This window comes from Thalassophryne amazonica, chromosome 6 (genome assembly GCF_902500255.1).
Source record: "Thalassophryne amazonica chromosome 6, fThaAma1.1, whole genome shotgun sequence".
Lineage (NCBI taxonomy): Eukaryota > Metazoa > Chordata > Actinopteri > Batrachoidiformes > Batrachoididae > Thalassophryne > Thalassophryne amazonica.
In genome coordinates, this window is record NC_047108.1 from 73606569 (window position 1) to 73627749 (window position 21181).

The 21181-nt window shown below is 41.7% G+C and overlaps 1 protein-coding gene across 6 annotated transcripts in view; it reads right to left on the reverse strand.

Moving 5' to 3' along the window:
* Positions 1–21181, reverse strand: part of LOC117512423 (neuron navigator 1-like) — a 261229-nt gene that overhangs the window by 217535 nt on the left and 22513 nt on the right. For all 6 annotated transcript variants that reach the window (XM_034172486.1, XM_034172482.1, XM_034172481.1 and 3 more), the window contains exon 3: positions 17770–17861. In XM_034172486.1, coding sequence (XP_034028377.1) covers positions 17770–17861 — 92 coding nt within the window. The remainder of the gene's footprint in view (positions 1–17769; positions 17862–21181) is intronic.

Genomic DNA, 21181 nt, shown 5'->3' on the forward strand with positions numbered 1-21181 from the left:
CTGGGATTCAGCCGCTTGGCGGTCCTGATATACTCCAGGTTCCGGTGGTCAGTGAAAACCGTGAATGGCACGGACGTTCCCTCCAACAGATGTCTCCACTCCTCAAGAGCCTCTTTCACCGCAAGGAGCTCTCGATTGCCGACGTCATAGTTCCGTTCGGCTGGGGTCAACCTGCGGGAAAAATAGGCACACGGGTGAAGGACCTTATCGGTCTTCCCGCTCTGGGACAGCACGGCTCCTATCCCTGAGTCCGAGGCGTCCACTTCAACCACTAACTGGCGACTAGGATCGGGCTGCACCAAGACAGGTGCAGACGAGAAGCGCCGTTTCAACTCCTTGAACGCGGCTTCGCAACGACCCGACCAGGTGAAGGGGACTTTTGGTGAGGTCAGGGCTGTCAGGGGGCTAACTACCTGGCTATAGCCCTTAATGAACCTCCTGTAGAAATTAGCAAAGCCTAGGAACTGTTGCAACTTCCTACGGCTTGTGGGTTGGGGCCAGTCTCTCACCGCCGCAACCTTGGCCGGATCAAGAGCGACGGAGTTGGAGGAGATAATGAACCCCAAGAAGGACAAAGACGTGCGGTGGAACTCACACTTCTCGCCCTTCACAAACAGCCGGTTCTCCAACAACCGCTGCAGGACCTGACGTACATGCTGGACATGGGTCTCAGGGTCCGGAGAAAAGATGAGTATATCGTCTAGATATACGAAGACGAACCGGTGCAGGAAATCCCGCAAGACATCATTAACCAATGCTTGGAATGTTGCGGGAGCGTTTGTGAGACCGAACGGCATGACCAGGTACTCAAAGTGACCTAAGGGGGTGTTAAATGCCGTCTTCCACTCGTCTCCCTTCCGGATCCGAACCAGGTGGTACGCATTTCTAAGATCGAGCTTGGTGAAAACTTGGGCTCCATGCAGGGGTGTGAACACTGAATCCAACAGGGGTAACGGGTATCGGTTGCGAACCGTGATCTCGTTCAGCCCCCTATAATCAATGCATGGACGAAGTCCGCCGTCTTTTTTACCCACAAAAAAGAAACCTGCGCCCATCGGGGAGGTGGAATTCCGGATCAACCCGGCAGCTAACGAGTCCCGGATGTAGGTCTCCATTGATTCGCGCTCAGGCCGTGAGAGGTTGTACAGCCTACTGGACGGGAACTCACTGCCCGGAACCAAATCAATGGCACAATCATACGGACGGTGGGGGGGAAGAGTGAGAGCCAGATCCTTGCTGAACACGCCAACAAGGTCGTGGTACTCCACCGGCACCGTCCCCAGACTGGGCGGGACTCTGACCTCCTCCTTAGCTCGGGAGCCGGGAGGAACCGAGGAACCTAGACACACCCGATGGCAGGTCTCGCTCCACTGCACCACTACCCCGGACGGCCAATCAATCCGGGGATTGTGCTTCAACATCCAGGGAAATCCTAAAACCACACGGGAGGTGGCCTGGGTCACAAAAAACTCGATCACCTCCCGGTGATTTCCTGACACCACCAGAGTTACAGGTGGTGTCTTATGCGTGATCGGAGGGAGTAGGGAGCCATCTAGTGCCCGAACCTGAACAGGCGAGGTAAGCGCCACCAGGGGGAGCCGTATCTCCCTGGCCCATCTGCTGTCCAACAGATTCCCCTCAGAGCCCGTGTCCACCAGTGCTGGGGCCTTCAGGGTTGAGTCCTCATAAAGGATCGTAACTGGGAGTCGTGTGGCAATGTGGGTGTGTCCCACGTGAATGTCTCGGCCCACCCCTAGCCCAGTCTCTAGGGGCGGGCGTTGGAGTTTAACCGCTCGGGGCAGTCTCTCATATGGTGCTCTATGGCACCACAAATAAAACAAGCTCCGTGGGCCCGTCTCCTCTGTGCATCCGGTGCCCTAAATGTTGCCCTACTCGTGTCCATAGCTTCGTCAGCAGGGGGAGCTGTGGTCCCACGGAGCGCAGGGGCCGTGGAGCGTGGGGAAGGCGGAGCGCGGTCGGAACCGGAAGGGAGAGGGACGGCGCGTGCCCGGCCACGCCCTTCGTCTCGTTCCCGCCGACGTTCTTCTAACCGGTTGTCTAACCGTATGACAAGATCGATGAGCCCATCTAAATCCCGCGGTTCGTCCTTAGCCACCAGGTGCTCCTTAAGAACCAAAGACAGTCCGTTTACAAAGGCGGCGCGGAGCGCAGTGCTATTCCAGCCGGACCTCGCAGCCGCGATGCGGAAGTCGACTGCATAGGCAGCTGCGCTCCGACGCCCGTCTCATTGACAGTAGCACGGTTGAAGCGGTTTCGCCTCTATTAGGGTGATCGAACACGGTTCTGAGCTCCCTTACAAACCCATCATATGTCAGAAGGAGCCGTGAATTCTGCTCCCAGAGCGCTGTAGCCCAAGCGCGTGCCTCACCGCGAAGCAGGTTTATTACATAAGCTACTTTGCTAGCATCAGTCGCGTACATGACGGGACGCTGTGCGAAGACGAGCGAGCACTGCATAAGAAAATCTGCGCACGTCTCCACACAGCCTCCGTACGGCTCTGGGGGGCTTATGTAAGCTTCAGGGGAAGGTGGGTGGGGTCGTTGGACGACCAGTGGAACATCGCTGTTACACACAGGGTCGACGGGAGGGAGAGCCGCAGCGGTGCCCGGGGGGCGCGCTTCCACTTGTGCGGCGAGAGCCTCCACCCTGCGGTTCAGGAGGACGTTCTGCTCGGTCATTAAATCCATCCGAGTCGTGAAAGCGGTGAGGATCCGCTGCAACTCACCGATCACCCCTCCCGAGGACGCCTGCGCGTCCTGGTCTTCCATTGGCCGTTCAACAGCCGGTTGACGCCCCTCGGGATCCATGACGTTGGCCGAGATATCCTGTTGTGAAAGTGTAGGAACACGGACCCACAACAGGGGGCGCATATGAACGGACAATGGAGGAGTCAAATAACACTGTTTTTACTGTTGTGAAACAGGCACAACAAACACAACCGATTACAATATTGAGACTGAGTTCAATTACAACGGTGTCGTGTGGGCAGGCTCGACGATAGGAGACGTCTGTCCAAGTCGAACCGGAACCAACCCGATTTCCTCTGCCACCGAACCCCGGGAATACTGGAGCCGCCAAGGCCCGAATTCCCAGGTGGCCACTGCCTCCGCTCGTCGGATCCGGTACTGCTGGCAAGGAAAAGAAACAGTCAGGTGTGGATGCGGCTGCACCCAGCAACACGGAGGGTGGAGAGTCCACCTCCACCTCTCGTCAACAACAATCAAGAAGTGTAGGAAGGTGAGTACTTATCCAAATGTTGTCCGGTAGTCAGCTGTCCTACAAATAATCAACAAGAATTACAACTATAGTCACACGTATTTTTGGGAGGAGATTGTTACCTCTTTGATAAGGAGATATCTCGGCAAATGAGGTGGAGATGCCGTCCTGCTGATATACCTCCCTGTTGATTGGAATCAGCTGTCTCCAGTGATGGGTGACAGCTGTCATCCTGGCTGCTCCTGTAAGGCGGCAGCGCCCTCCGGTGCCTGGAGCCCGCACTCCAGGCAGGGTGCCCTCTAGTGGTGGTGGGCCAGCAGTACCTCCTCTTCAGCGGCCCACACAACAGACAGCCATCTCCCCAGTGCCTTTACCTGACATGCAGCCCCATATCATCAATGACTGTGAAAATTTACATGTTCTCTTCAGGCAGTCATCTTTATAAATCTCATTGGAACGGCACCAAACAAAAGTTCCAGCATCATCACCTTTCCCAATGCAGATCCGAGATTCATCACTGAATATGACTTTCATCCAGTCATCCACAGTCCACGACTGCTTTTCCTTAGCCCATTGTAACCTTGTTTTTTTCTGTTTAAGTGTTAATGATGGCTTTCATTTAGCTTTTCTGTATGTAAATCCCATTTCCTTTAGGCGGTTTCGTACAGTTCGGTCACAGACGTTGATTCCAGTTTCCTCTCATTCCTTCCTCATTTGTTTTGTTGTGCATTTTCATATTTTGAGACATATTGCTTTAAGTTTTCTGTCTTGACGCTTTGATGTCTTCCTTGGTCTACCAGTATGTTTGCCTTTAACAACCTTCCCATGTTGTTTGTATTTGGTCCAGATTTTAGACACAGCTGACTGTGAACAACCAACATCTTTTGCAACATTGCGTGATGATTTACCCTCTTTTAAGAGTTTGATAATCCTCTCCTTTGTTTCAATTGACATCTCTCACGTTGGAGCCATGATTCATGTCAGTCCACTTGGTGCAACAGCTCTCCAAGGTGTGATCACTCCTTTTTAGATGCAGACTAACGAGCAGATGTGATTTCATGCAGGTGTTAGTTTTGGGGATGAAAATTTACAGGGTGATTCCATAATTTATTCCTCAGAATTGAGTGAGTCCATATTTTTTTCCTCTGCTTGGTCTAAAAAAGTAACCGTTACTGACTGCCACAATCTTTTTTTCTTGATTTCTTATAGTGTTTCTTAAAGCCAGAAAGTTGCCATTTGAAATGACTTTAGTTTTGTGTCATGTCTGTGATCTGCTTTTTTTCTACAAAATTAAACAACTGAATGAACATCCTCCGAGGCCAGTGATTCCATAATTTTTGCCAGGGGTTGTATATGATATGACTATGATTTCACACAAAGCGCAGCAACAGTGAAAATTAAACATCCTTAAACAAAACAGTAATAATACACACTCATTTTGAACTCATAAGGTTAGGATACGGTGCCCTCCAGAAGTATTGGAACACTTCGAATTTCACACATTTTAATTTGTTTATGCCATTTTAAATACAAGAAATACAAAAAATAAAAAAATTAAATTTCTAAAATTATCTTCCTCAAACTCAAACTGAAAGCAAATCTCTAAAACTTGATAAAACCTGTAAACAATAATCAGTTTTATTGCCAGTTTTCTTCAGACAAGTCAGGGGATGGAAACATGAAAATACAGTAAGGTATATCTTATATATTATATTCCAATTCTAAGGTGCAACTATGCCAGTATACAAAGGTATATCTAAATATCTAAAAAGGAAGAGTAAAATAGGAGAGTAGAAAAGAGAAGAGTAGAGCCACTTAGGTGCCTGGTCTTGAGAACCAGAGATGGTAGGTTAAAAAGCTTTTTTATCCCATGGAAACTCTCCCTACCCACCTAAGCAGCTCAAGATAAATGTATATATAATATAATAAGTAATAAGACATAAGAAGGATAAGACATTACAGGAGAAGATTACACAAAGGAACCAACTAACATTTCCAAGTCACTAAATATGTCTTGGACTTTATTTACATCAATTATGAAGAAATACAAAAGTTTTTTTCACCAAAACATCAAATCTAGGCTTTATCTCAAATGTACTTTCTTTCAAATTGTAGCTGAACTTTCAGGTCTTCTTTAAGAAAATCTTCGTCTATGCCACTTCATCAAGAAGCTAGATTTTATATTTTTAATTAATTTATATCAAGTTGGAGAGATTTGCTTTCAGTTTGAGTTAAGGAAGATAATTTAAGAAAAAAAAATGTATTTGAAATGGAATAAACAAATTAAAATGTGTGAAATACCAAGTGTTCCAATACTTTTGAGGGCAACTGAGAAACACTGAGGAGCAGCATCTTACATCTCATATATATTGCAGCAGATAAGAGAATATTTAGAGTGGGATCCTGCAAATGGTGATACAAGCATCAAATTTGGCACAACATTAACACAGACATTAACTCTTTAAAAAAAAACTGATTGGCCACTTGAATTTTCAAGAGGCAGCCAGGTAGGGGTCAAATGAAGAATTACACAGGGGTCTAAATCAGGGGTGGGCAATTTGTTTCAGAAAGGGCTAAGAGGGTGCAGGTTTTCTTTGCAGCCACTGACTCCACCAGGTGATTTTACTCATTAATATCACTTTGAGCAGATGGAATCAGTTAATCAGTGAAATCACCTGGTGGAGTCAGTGGCTGCAAAGAAAACCTGCACCCTCTTGGCCCTTTCTGGAACAAGTTGCCCAACCCTGGTCGAAATTAAAAGATGCTCCAATCATACAGAAAACTACACCACATTATTTCTCTGATCATAAAGATTCCAAAAAAAGGTACAGCTTGGACAATCTGTGACTGAATGTTATGGAGTTATGAGGTAAAAGCAGCAAGAATGGTGACAAAGGTCAGTTTCAGTTTGTACAGGGGCCAAAACTTAAAGTTGCTCCATTAATTTTGCTCCAGCTGTATTTGTGCTGAATTTGATGCTTGTATCACCATTTGAAGGATTGTTTCAGTTATCTGCTGCACTAATAAGCCAACAGAACATGAACCAGCTGCTGTCTGTTAGCTTAACGTGTGTATATAAGGCAACCCAAATTAAAGGAAAAAATGCTGCTTTTAACAACCTGGACCTCATTTCTGGCATAAGATACGGTTGTTTACTCACCAATATAAGTTTGGTGTGATTAGAATTCCATAGTTCAAATGACGTGTTCAGTTCAAATCTGGAGCAAACAGTTTTCTTTTCTAAGGTGGATTAGAACTTTTTGTGGTAAACAGCACAAACTACTGGACAGGAGGAACCTAGCAGTCAATGTGACTCACTGATTTGAAAATGCAGCTCTTTCAACCAGACGTGTGGTGCTGTGACATGTCAATCATCTGTGTCCAATCAGATTTCAGGAGAGTCCAGTGAAACCCCAGCCTCCAGTCTAGCGCCACCCATGCCAGGAAGAGTTTGACATTTGAACATTTCCTGTTTCACTGTGACTGATAAATTGGCACTTCCTGTTTGAGTGTGAGCTTGCCACTGAGTTCCCGTGAGATTCCATGGGATCTCGTCTGTCAATCCAGGAAGTGTTTGAACATTTCCTGTTTTACTGTGGATTTGAAAATTGGAACTTCCTGTTTAGGACGCCCTGTACCATGAGTGCGCTTCGCGCCGCTGCGTGACGCTTTGCTCATATTATGTGATAATACATTTTAATGAATGGATTTAGTTAGATGCTGTTTTTACATACACCTTTAATTAAAGTGGATTAAAGTGCATGATGATGAAAAAAGAAATCATGCTCACTCATTGGTGAACAATATGAGACACTTGTTTCATCATCATGGCAGTGATTACTATACTACTGCTTTAGATGACAAAAAAGTGTACTAAACAAATGTAAATCTAAATTTTATTACCTCCATCATGGAGGAGGTTATGTTATCGCCCCTGTTTGTTTGTTTGTCTGTTTGTGAATAGCCACAATTTTTCATATATCATTATGAAATTTTTACTGAAGATTCATATCCTGATAGGTAAGAACTTATTCAGTTTCAATTCATGTCCCCAGGTGGGCTCCGTACATTTGCAAAATAAAGCCAAGTTGTTATTAAATAACTGTCTGATATAACCAGTGTCAAAATAAATAGAACACTGCCATCTACTGGTGCCCAGACACTCAGTACTTAGTGTGAATACTGCCATGAACACTACTGGCCAGTAGATGGCAGTGAAAACTTGCCAAAACAAAATTTCAGATTATCCGTGTCTGCTATGTTTAAGATGTGTGGAATTTAATAAACGCAAACTGAATTTCAGACATATATATATATTAGTCTGGAACAAAGACGAGAGACAGTGTTTGACATAAGCAAGACATTAAAGAGCAAACAGGAATCGACTGCAATGATTCCAACTGAAAATAATGGAGAAGCAATCTGGGCTTCTTCTGGCATTTTTACATAAAACAAACAATAACAAAGTGTATAAACCCAGAGAATATATTCACGAGAGTTTTAGGCACAATATACAAAAGGTTTAATGGTGTTGTCCATATGGAGCCTGATCAGAGCGTCTCAAATGCATTTCTTCTGTTGTGAATGTACTGAGATTACCCATAATGCACCTCGACACAGCATGTCCACACTAAAACCTTCAAAATTAGGGCATTGCTTTAAAACTAAAACATATATCTGATATTTTCAAAAAAGAAAAATAACTGGTGCAACACAGGAATGAGTGCCAGAAAATTTAATAAAGGTGCTGAAAGCAAAAAGTGTTCAACGGGACTAACGTTTCAATGTTTCTTTTCTGTGACTAGCTCTCCTATGCCTGCAGAGGATAAAGTGGTTTCTTGTGAAACCAGCTCTTCTCTTTTTGCAGAGGATAGAACTATGCATCTACTACAAAACATTTAACAGGTAGGCACTCAACTGATTATGGACTTCATAAATGTTTGTAATTGTTAAGCTTTGTTTACCACGTCTGCAAAAATATCTTAGTGGTCTAAAAATTATCGGACCAAAATTTATCGTAAGATAATTGGTCTGATGATGGTTTTCAGAGTTATCTGTAAAGCTAATCCAATAATGAAAACATTATCTTTGATAATTAGCGGATTAGCGGAACTGTGCCCACCACTGCTGAAAACCCCATTTAATGTATATTTTACATGTTATCTTAATCAAACATGCCACAATCACTCTCATATTTGAAAGTGAGGTGCAGACAAGCACTCACCATCGCCTGACAAAGCTTGATCTGGATCTGATCCGGATTGTGGAATTTGTGGCCATTTAAATTTAACATCAAAAAAACAATTTAACGTATATGTTACATGATATCTTAATCAAACGTGCCCCAATCACACTCATATTTGAAAGTGGGGTGCAGACTGACACTCACTATCGCCTGACAAAGTTTGATTCAGATCTGATCCAGATTGTGGATTTTGTGGACATTTGAAATAAATTTTGAAAAGCCTCAGTCAACTCTTATTTTTACCTCTGCCAATTAAGTTGGAGGAGGTTATGTTTTTGCCCCTGTTTGTTTGTTTGTTTGTTTGTTTGTTTGTTTGTTTGTTTGTTTGTTTGTTTTGGGAGGTAATGGTAATGAGACCAGAAGATCTTCGGTTCAAATCCCAGCCTGACTGGAAAATCACTAACGACCCTTGGGCAAGGTTTTTAATCCCGTATTGCTCCCAGTGTGTAGTGAGCGCCTTGTATAACAGTACCCTCACATCAGGGTGAATGTGAGGCATTATTGTAAAGCGCTTGGAGTGTCTGATGCAGATGGAAAAGCTCTATATAAATGCAGTCCATTTACCATTTGTGAACAACCTGGAACCTTTTTTCACCCAAAAACGACCAGAAACTACGTACTTGTACTTTGTTGATATCTGACATCTGTGAAGTGAACCCTCCCTGTTTTTCAGTAAAATATGAAAGAATTGTTGCACTGAAAACATAAACTCAACAGAATGTCCCTCTTCTTCTTCTCCGTTATTTTTATTATTACTGACATTTTGGACAGATGTGAATCAGGATCCAGATCTCTTGGTGAAATACAGTGCACATTGGAACATGTATGAAGTGAATGAAGTTGATGTACTGCAAAAACAAGGCTATTAATTTTGATAAATCCCAAACCAAAATTCCAGGATTGTTTTTGGCTCAGTGGGTGTCCTTGTTGTTTTATGTGGAACTGTAATGGAATGTTGTTATAAGATATTTTTCATCTGATAAAGTGAAAATGAATGGTTTGAGGGGTAACTAAAACAACTGTAGCATCTCTTTAATTTTTCTTGATGAATGTCCAGGACAGACAGTGATGAAATTTGTGTGGGTGAGTGTGGGATTCTGTGCGCAGTGTTTCATATCTTTACGAAAACACCAGGATATAAGCATACGTATATTGCTGGCGTGGAAGTGTTGCTGCAGTGTGTATAAGTGTCTGCCGGTCCTATCGTACAACGGGTGCAAAGCAGTACAAAATTGAGTGCAAGGGTTAGTGCTAGCTTCAACCTGATGTAATTGTCATTTTTAAGCCCAGTGGCAACCTTCTCTGTGGGTGTGTTGAGTAAAGAACTGGCACTGTGATATCATCTGTGATCACAATCCATTTGCACCTTAAACAACCAGCGTTGTATAGAAACCATAAGTCAGACTACCTTAAATCAGTGGTTCAAAACAAAGACACACACATTATAGTTGCTTCAACCCGATCTCATGGCATTTTGAGATCATGAAAAGTACATTAATCCACTGGTTTGTGCTTCCGTCACGAAAAGTGCCACATTTTCATGGCAGGAGCACAATTTAATTTTGTGACAGGAGCACGAAATGCAGAGTGATGTAGGGGGTATGGGGGGTGTTGTGGTTAGCGTGAGACTGGGCTGGGTTGCCTGCATGAATTGTCGCCAGTCAACAGTCAACTATGTAATATTAATATGATGATGTATTATGGCTAGTATTTCAAGGAATAGGAAACATTCGATATGCAAAATACACAATGAAACCAACCATTCAGTGAAATAAGAGTAAACACTCAAAGAAAAAACTTCACCTTGTTGCAGGTTTCACCACAGGCAGCTTTGGTGACTATTGTCCACTGCGTGTTCTGACAGACTGGGATTAATCCATTAAGATGCCAGGACTCAATACCACAGCACTGTGTGCCTGATGCACTCCAGTATAACGAGAAAGAGTGATGCCACTATGATTGGTTCTATTCATGTTGGGACTACAAAACACCCATGAATAATGAACATGGCAAACCCAACTCTGTTGTGCACAGCATCCGTGCAGCATTTGCACAGTATTTCTTACTGCTTAAAATTAGTAAAGTCTAAGTTCTTTTAGCCTCCCATGTTAAAATGGTATGCAGAGAGAGAGAGAGAGAGAGAGAGAGAGAGAGAGAGAGAGAGAGAGAGACGATACACTTAGAGACTGTAAATAAAGAATGTCAGGTCACAACCTTCCGGAGAGATTAAAAATGAAACACACTTGATTGATCTTTTAAATGCCATCTGTGTACTGTCCAACCCAGTCTCACGGATGCGCCTGGTTGCACACACACACACACACACACACACACACACACACACACACACACACACACACACACACACACACACACACACACACACACACACACACACACACACACACACCTCCAGAGAGGACCAAGGTCAGGAGGTCTGCTGTCTAAATGAAGTACCACATGGTGCTGCAGTCACATTAAAATGTTCAGGTCTTCATTAGTGTCTTGAAAAAAGATGGCATAGCTGACTAATTCAATTTTTACAAATACAACCATCGGGAAAACATCCACTTAGGAAGATAAGTACTTCTTTTTTCCCCTTGCATGTGGTGTTCATGCATAGAAGGGTATTAATTCCATTTTGTCCATCCATCTGTCTGTTGCAAAGATCCCTTCTGATTTGGGAAAAGACTTGATGGAATAACTGCGGGAACAAGGGGATTTGATTTTGAGGAAAAAAAATTATTAAAGACAAGGTCACAAGGACAAAAGATAGATAGATAGATAGATAGATAGATAGATAGATAGATAGATAGATAGATAGATAGATAGATAGATAGATAGATAGATAGATAGATAGATAGATAGATAGATAGATAGATAGATAGATAGATAGATAGATAGATAGATAGATAGATAGATAGATAGATAGATAGATAGATAGATAGATAGATAGATAGATAGATAGATAGATAGATAGATAGATAGATAGATAGATAGATAGATAGATAGATAGATAGATAGATAGATAGATAGATAGATAAATGTTACATGACCTGATTAATCATAATGGAAGGGTTGTGTGTTAGTCAAGGATAAAGTGTTTAAATTTCATATAGAATTTATCAAATGTCAAGGCCACACAGAGCCATATATTATGGTGTCATTGAATCAAATTTGCATGAATCAGTGTCAAACATGTAACGGACAGATGCGGCACTCTGAGTGAACATGCATCTCTATTACTTTAACTAAAAAGCTAAATAACACTGAGTCCATTCTTCAATTTTACTATCAGCAAACTCTTTTGGCAGTACTAAACACACATTCAAAGGCTTTTGCATGAATTCATTGTTTTTCCTTTTCAAACAAAATAAAATTTCTCATTCTACTGACCTCTCTTTCTCCCACCCTTTATACACTGTCCCTTCCTGCCTTGAAACGTTGCCTTCCTCCTCATTTCCCTCCTGTTCTAGGCTCCCTAAATTACAGCTATTATGGTGTCAGTTCACCCTCAGTGTAAGTGCAGCTTCAGAGGACTCAAGTTGTGTTTCTAACACCTGCAAGGGGCCAATTACAAAGCCACAAGCATCGTCTCAAGATAGCTGGAGGCCCTTAAAGAGAGGAGCCGGTCTGCTTCGAAGCCCTACCTCCTTCCTGACTCACCGCAGTGAAACCACAAAAAAAAAACAGATTTTATTTGCAGTCAGCTCTATTCTTGCTGATTACATGTAGTACAGGATAGAACAATAGAAGGAAACTTAGTCAATAAAAGGTATTTGTCCAATAAATGGTCTTAAGGGTATGAAAATCCCTTGTTATTGTCTGTCTTACAATCAGGTATGAAACTATGTCTGCAGTGTACAGGGTAAAACTATGCACTAAACCTCCTTTGATCCACCTGACACAACATCCAAAAAAATGACTAAAACATAAATTATGTCATATCTCTTAAGTCATGTCTGCATTTCAATCTGTTCATGGTGGTGCACAAATGTAGCTGTAGATATGGAACAGGGGCGAATCCAGGTGTAGGGCCAGAGGGAAACTGCCCCATCTGATATCTGATGGGCCCTGGATGTGACCCTTCCTCTCAAAATACCAAAAAAATTCTCCACTCACTCATCTTCAACCACTTAGTCCAATTAAGGGTCACAGGGAGCTGAAGCCTATCCTAGCAGCCACTGGGCACAAGGCGGGTTACACCCTGGACATGACGCCAGTCTGTCGCAGGGCCACATATAGACAAAAAAAAAAAATCACACCCACACGCACACCTACGGACAATTTAAAGTTTCTAATCCACCTAACCAGCATGCCTTTGGATGTGGGAGGAAGCCGGAGCACCCAGAGAGAACCCACGCAACCTGGGGAGAACATGCAAACTCTATACACAAAGGCCACAGGTGGGCATCAGACTCATGACCTTCTTGCAGTGAGGCAACAGTGCTAACCACTAAGCCACCATGCTGCCTCAATAAATTCTTATATTTTGTGAATTTACTGTGTGATTCTCACTCCAAAGCAGAAGGTTGGCAGTAATGCACCATTAAAATGGATGCCTACCACGGTAAAATAGGAATAAGAAGTAGAAGAAGAACAACTCCCAATACAACACGCTAAAATATACTTTATGTTTAAATATTTTCATGCTTGTTTGTTTAATGAATTGTGTTTTATGCTTCACAGTTTAAGTAAATATGAAAATTATTAATAGTCTCATTTTTAATATTTGTCAAGCATTTTAAAAGGCCTGATTTATGAGCCCATATAAGGAGCTCTAAATTGCCTGAGCTTTCTAAACCTCTGCACATTAGTTTGGAGATATTAATGCAAGTTATTTACTAAGATTAATTGCTCATGACAGTAGGTTTTAAAATGACATAGACAGCAGTATATAAATGAGGATTTTGCAAGTGTTAATAACAATTAACAAAAAATGAAATTCAGTCATTTGTAGCTATGCACCTTGTGCTCTGTTGCTCTTGAACTCTGCCACATAACTGAACTTGTTCATGTGCAGCAATTAAAAAAAAAACAATTTGCTATTTCAGACATTTAACTATTGTTCCATTGACAGTAAGTAAATTGGTGACTTTATTCTCTAATAAAGTCGTAATATTATGAGAAAAAATAATATGACGACTTTATTCTCGTAATTTACGACTTTTTTCTTGTAATATTGTGACTTTTTCTCAAAATCTAAAAAAAAAAAAAAGAAATTCAATGTGGCCCTAAAACTCCGTCATAGTTAATAAATCAGCATGCACTTTTTAAATTTTTTGTTTGTTTTTTTTTTTTTTTGTGGGAACTACAATGTTTGCACGCATTTTTACACACACAAACATGAAGTAAATCAGGCCCCACGTTCCTTAGCAAATAACAATTTGAAAAATATATTCAGTGACACATCAATCAATCAACTTTTTTCTTATATAGCGCCAAATCACAACAAACAGTTGCCCCAAGGCGCTCCATATTGCAAGGCAAGGCCATACAATAATTATGAAAAACCCCAACGGTCAAAACGACCCCCTATGAGCAAGCACTTGGCCACAGTGGGAAGGAAAAACTCCCTTTTAACAGGAAGAAACCTCCAGCAGAACCAGGCTCAGGGAGGGGCAGTCTTCTGCTGAGACTGGTTGGGGCTGAGGGAAAGAACCAGGAAAAAGACATGCCGAGAAGGGGGGAAGAGATCGATCACTAATGATTAAATGCAGAGTGATGCATACGGAGCAAAAAGAGAAAGAAACAGTGCATCATGGGAACCCCCCCACAGTCTACGTCTAAAGCAACATAACCAAGGGATGGTCCAGGGTCACCCGATCCAGCCCTAACTATAAGCCTTAGCGAAAAGGAAAGTTTTAAGCCTAATCTTAAAAGTAGAGAGGGTATCTGTCTCCCTGATCTGAATTGGGAGCTGGTTCCACAGGAGAGGAGCCTGAAAGCTGAAGGCTCTGCCTCCCATTCTACTCTTACAAACCCTAGGAACTACAAGTAAGCCCGCAGTCTGAGAGCGAAGCGCTCTAATGGGGTAATATGGTACTACGAGGTCCCTAAGATAAGATGGGACCTGATTATTCAAAACCTTATAAGTAAGAAGAAGAATTTTAAATTCTATTCTAGAATTAACAGTAAGCCAATGAAGAGAGGCCAACACGGGTGAGATATGCTCTCTCCTGCTAGTCCCCGTCAGCACTCTAGCTGCAGCATTCTGAACCAACTGAAGGCTTTTTAGGGAACTTTTAGGACAACCTGATAATAATGAATTACAATAGTCCAGCCTAGAGGAAATAAATGCATGAATTAGTTTTTCAGCATCACTCTGAGACAAGACCTTTCTGATTTTAGAGATATTGCGTAAATGCAAAAAGGCAGTCCTACATATTTGTTTAATATGCGCTTTGAATGACATATCCTGATCAAAAATAACTCCAAGATTTCTCACAGTATTACTAGAGATCAGGGAAATGCCATCCAGAGTAACGATCTGGTTAGACACCATGCTTCTAAGATTTGTGGGGCCAAGTACAATAAGTTCAGTTTTATCTGAGTTTAAAAGCAGGAAATTAGAGGTCATCCATGTCTTTATGTCTGTAAGACAATCCTGCAGTTTAGCTAATTGGTGTGTATCCTCTGGCTTCATGGATAGATAAAGCTGGGTATCATCTGCGTAACAATGAAAATTTAAGCAATACCGTCTAATAATACTGCCCAAGGGAAGCATGTATAAAGTGAATAAATTGGTCCTAGCACAGAACCTTGTGGAACTCCATAATTAACTTTAGTCTGTGAAGAAGATTCCCCATTTACATGAACAAACTGTAATCTATTAGACAAATATGATTCAAACCACCGCAGCGCAGTGCCTTTAATACCTATGACATGCTCTAATCTCTGTAATAAAATTTTATGGTCAACAGTATCAAAAGCAGCACTGAGGTCCAACAGAACAAGCACAGAGATAAGTCCACTGTCCGAAGCCATAAGAAGATCATTTGTAACCTTCACTAATGCTGTTTCTGTACTATGATGAATTCTAAAACCTGACTGAAACTCTTCAAATAGACCATTCCTCTGCAGGTGATCAGTTAGCTGTTTTACAACTACCCTCTCAAGAATCTTTGAGAGAAAAGGAAGGTTGGAGATTGGCCTATAATTAGCTAAGATAGCTGGGTCAAGTGATGGCTTTTTAAGTAATGGTTTAATTACTGCCACCTTAAAGGCCTGTGGTACATAACCAACTAACAAAGATAGATTGATCATATTTAAGATTGAAGCATTAAATAATGGTAGGACTTCCTTGAGCAGCCTGGCAGGAATGGGGTCTAATAAGCATGTTGATGGTTTGGATGAAGTAACTAATGAAAATAACTCAGACAGAACAATCGGAGAGAAAGAGTCTAACCAAATACCGGCATCACTGAAAGCAGCCAAAGATAACGATACATCTTTGGGATGGTTATGAGTAATTTTTTCTCTAATAGTCAAAATTTTGTTAGCAAAGAAAGTCATGAAGTCATTACTAGTTAAAGTTAATGGAATACTCAGCTCAATACAGCTCTGACTCTTTGTCAGCCTGGCTACAGTGCTGAAAAGAAACCTGGGGTTGTTCTTATTTTCTTCAATTAGTGATGAGTAGAAAGATGTCCTAGCTTCACAGAGGGCTTTCTTATAGAGCAACAAACTCTTTTTCCAGGCTAAGTGAAGATCTTCTAAATTAGTGAGACGCCATTTCCTCTCCAACTTACGGGTTATCTGCTTTAAGCTACGAGTTTGTGAGTTATACCACGGAGTCAGACACTTCTGATTTAAAGCTCTCTTTTTCAGAGGAGCTACAGCATCCAAAGTTGTCTTCAATGAGGATGTAAAACTATTGACGAGATACTCTAACTCCCTTACAGAGTTTAGGTAGCTACTCTGCTCTGTGTTGGTATATGACATTAGAGAACATAAAGAAGGAATCATATCCTTAAACCTAGTTACAGCGCTTCTGAAAGACTTCTAGTGTAATGAAACTTATTCCCCACTGCAGGGTAGTCCATCAGGGTAAATGTAAATGTTATTAAAAAATGATCAGACAGAAGGGAGTTTTCAGGGAATACTGTTAAGTCTTCTATTTCCATACCATAAGTCAGAACAAGATCTAAGATATGATTAAAGTGGTGGGTGGACTCATTTACTTTTTGAGCAAAGCCAATAGAGTCTAATAATAGATTAAATGCAGTGTTGAGGCTGTCATTCTCAGCATCTGTGTGGATGTTAAAATCGCCCACTATAATTATCTTATCTGAGCTAAGCACTAAGTCAGACAAAAGGTCTGAAAATTCACAGAGAAACTCACAGTAACGACCAGGTGGACGATAGATAATAACAAATAAAACTGGTTTTTGGGACTTCCAATTTGGATGGACAAGACTAAGAGACAAGCTTTCAAATGAATTAAAGCTCTGTCTAGGTTTTTGATTAATTAATAAGCTGGAATGGAAGATTGCTGCTAATCCACATCTTTCCTCAAATCTGAAACTGAAGCAGTGACAAAGTAATTAACAGGGAACTGTGCATGGAAGTTAAATATATACAGCAGTTGGCTTCACTGTGTAAAATGTGGCCCCTTAATGGCCCCCTGACATGGAAAAAAGTCCTACATCCGCCTCTGATATGGAGCAAATTATTGTCCAAAAACCGTGAAGTTAAATAGGAAGAAGAACCTTAACGGAATTATGTTACAGGTCAGTGAAGGTTTCAGAAGGAAACTATGAACAAAAAAATGAGCTGGAACTCCTCCATCACTCTTGGATGAAGCTGAAATCAACCAACAAATAATCCCACTGACAGCGAATGAAAGAGTGAGTGCCTGCTAGTGAGTCCCATTACTGACCCTCATCACCGCCATCATCTTCCTTCATCTGAACTCCCTGAGTCCACCTCTCATTCCCTTCTCCGAGCTGCTGCACAGAGCACAGCCCCAGGCTGACATGCACGCAGACACTGACTTCACACAGGGCTGCTGGAGCCTGAGTGTGACACACATTTGGACGGTAAAAGGTTGTCCCTTCACTGAGTCTATTCAGGAACCCCAATGAGACCCAAAGATCAGCCCCTGGCATTCCCTTTCTTTATGGCTGTGTCTGGCTGCCAGAAACTAGGCATCCAAACCTGCCAAAGGAGCTCTTAGGCTCTAGGCATCCTACTGCTAGTTTGTCAGACAGAACTAGGATATAAAGTTTATTCACCAACAGAGACAGAAATATGAGGGAGCTGGAACGTGTCCCTGTGTGTCTCACCTGATGTGAGGTCGTCGCAGCAGACTTCTATGGATCCAGACGAACAGTCGCTCAGCTCATCCAGTGACAGCTCTCTCTCATGCACCTGCAACCTTGAAAATCAATACACAATTTCTTTGTGTTACAGTAAAATAAAATAATCCAATTCTCCTACTCATGCCTGTGTTTAGGCCATAGACATAATCAAAATCATTAAAGGAGTCTTATTGTGTAAAATCTGTCTTAGTTTCGTCTTTATAGGTAAATATGGTTGAGGTTTCATGTTAAACCTCCTCAAAGTCTCAGTTCCTTGAGTGTAAATGTGGAAATTCTCCTGCTGTCAGCAAAGTTTAGGCCTGAAACAGCTCAGGTCGACTTTTGTGACATATGTAACAAACTCCATATCTGAACAAATGCTTGTTCTCTGAGACATGGTCAATAAGCTGATGAGCTCATTATCATAGGTGTTGCAAGCAGCAACTCATTTCTGTTTAAAGCAACAGACACATAAACAGGACCTGAAGACATTTTTGCTTCAGTTGGATTAGCTTGCTGAAAATGTTTGTGACACCTTTAAGGAAAACTATCAACTGCAGGTGTGCAAAATGTGACTGTAAATAATTAGCAAAGAAAAAATGTAAATATAAAAGGGCTCAAGATCGATATGCTTGCAAATTCATGCAAATTTCTGGGAATTTTCATATTATGATGTAGATAAATTAAAATAAAATTGAATGAATGGGCCTCATGTATCAAAGTTGCGCACTTGTGGTGTAAATTTGAAGTACACCAAAGTTGCCGTGACATGTATCAAGCAGTGCGCACCTGCCCATTTCCAGCGTACGCCTGACGTGACCTTGATAAATGCGGTGGGTGAAAACAATGGTAATTATAATAAACACACCCATAAATATTCAGACTCCGCTTCAGACACACCCTCATTTTATGACATGGAAGCCAGGAAGACGGCAAAGAAAAAGAACTCCACCAATCACGACGCGTGCCAATAGAGCGTCAAAAGCGGCCGTCGTATCAATGGTTTTGTAGTATAATCAAAAAAGTGTTACAGTGGTCCCTCGTTTATCGCGGGAGTTACAATCTAAAAATAGTCTGTAATGCACAAAACCGCGACGTAGTCAGCATTATTTTTTTTACAATTATTCTAGACGTTTCAAAGCTGTAAAACCGCTTTATACACTTTCTCAATCAGGCATGAACGTTTTCTCACTTTTCTCTCGTGTGTAAACACTCTCAAAGTTCAAACCTTAGTAGGAAAATAAGACCAACCTGTTTTCAGGCCCAAACATTTGTTTGAGAAATAAAAATAGAACGTTTTCCTATAAATAATTAAGATGACTTTTAGAACTAACGAATTTAATTTTAACGATCAACCTACGAGGTTGGACACATAAGAAATTATTAATAGTGACTGACCAGTATTTCACAGATCGGGCCTCTTCGTCCTGACGCCGCGCCTTTTTCCACTCACACCTCGCTGCAGGTGTCTGTTTCCGAGTGACAAACACAGTTATGGGTAGTTGTTGGCGCTCTTTTTTCTTCTGGGCGAGAAGATTCTTATAAACAGATACGCAGAACACAGAACAGGCATGGCATGGCATGCAAAATTGGACTAAAAACTCAGCGAAACGACGAGGCCGCGAAAGGTGAACGGCGTTATAGCGAGAGACCACTGTATTCTCTTTTCACATGTCAATAATTCTTGACATGTGGATATTTGCTCGCTCAATTAATAAGACACGCCTAATTTTTCAGATTTCTTTATTCTTAAGATGTATTTCTTTCTTTATTTTATTGTGACAAACGAATGGAGACGACAAAACCTGATTGCAGCACGGGTGAAGGGAATGACAACACTACAGTTGTAATTATCAATTTCATTGTCTAAAACGATCACACCACATAAAGTTAAGCTCAGCGCTGCTCTGGCTCCAGGCTCGAAGTCTGGAGAAAAAGGCGAGCAGCGCTTTCTTTGCAGTCAGCGCCACGGATCGTGCTCGATAGACCAACAATCCCGCAAAAGCGGGATTTGTATTGATTATTAGGTAGTATAATCAGGAAAGTGTTATTTATGTAACATATGCATTGATTTGTATGATGGCACTGTTTATCATGTTGATCATTTTCATTTTCATGTGGATTCCAGTGCTGGTTCATTTTGGTGTATAATTTATGCCACCTCTCGACCTGGTGTATATTTTCAGCGCAGCGTACACCAACGACCACATTGATAAATGCCAAGTGGCGCAGCTGTTTTGGCATACACCCCATATATGCTCAAATATCGCCGTACGCAACGTTGATACATGAGGCCCAATGTGTCTTTTAAAATGACTGACAACATTAGCATCTTGATTTATGAATGTTGTCCTTGAAACACAAGAAGATCTAAAAATCACCACAAATACTAGCAAATATGAGACTTTATTTATTTATTTATTTATATACATATATTTTTGTCACTGTGGACCAATTGTTATTCAAAGAGGCCTCCAGGACACCTGAAAACCAAAGCCAAAATTTCTACATTAAATTCATTACCTATCCCACTCATCTGCAAATTAAAGAAGTTAAAATAAAGATTCAAAAGTCAAATACTGAGATCTCCCCCCAGTGTGTTAACTGTTCTTTTAGTGTACAAACAGTATATTGTAGTCAGCATGCGTCACAATATTGGCCATTTTTAGAATTTTGCTTTTAAATCAAATCAAATCGAATCAATTTTATTTATATAGCGCCAAATCACAACAAACAGTTGCCCCAAGGCGCTTTATATTGTAAGGCAAAAGCCATACAATAATTACGGAAAAACCCCAATGGTCAAAATGACCCCCTATGAGCAAGCACTTGGCGACAGTGGGAAGGAAAAACTCCCTTTTAACAGGAAGAAACCTCCAGCAGAACCAGGCTCAGGGAGGGGCAGTCTTCTGCTGGGACTGGTTGGGGCTGAGTGAGAGAACCTGGAAAAAGACATGCTGTGGAAGAGAGCAGAGATCAGTCACTAATGATTAAATGCAGAGTGGTGCATACAGAGCAAAAAGAGAAAGAAACACTCAGTGCATCATGGGAACCCCCCAGCAGTCTAAGTCTATGGCTTCATGGATAGATAAAGCTGGGTATCATCTGCGTAACAATGAAAATTTAAGCAATGCTTTCTAATAATACTGCCTAAGGGAAGCATGTATAAAGGTTAAATGTGAAATGTGACATTAAAGGTGAAATGAAAGTTTGAGGCTATATCAGAATTGCACTGTATCAAATCTCAAATTAGGTCAACAGTACTTCATGTTTATTTAAAACCTACTGAAGAGAACTGTAATCTACAAGGATCCATCAAGTTCACACATGGGCAACAGAGCGCCAATCTTTTTCTGATCTTCGTAAGAGTTCCTGGCTTGGAACAACTAACTCCTTT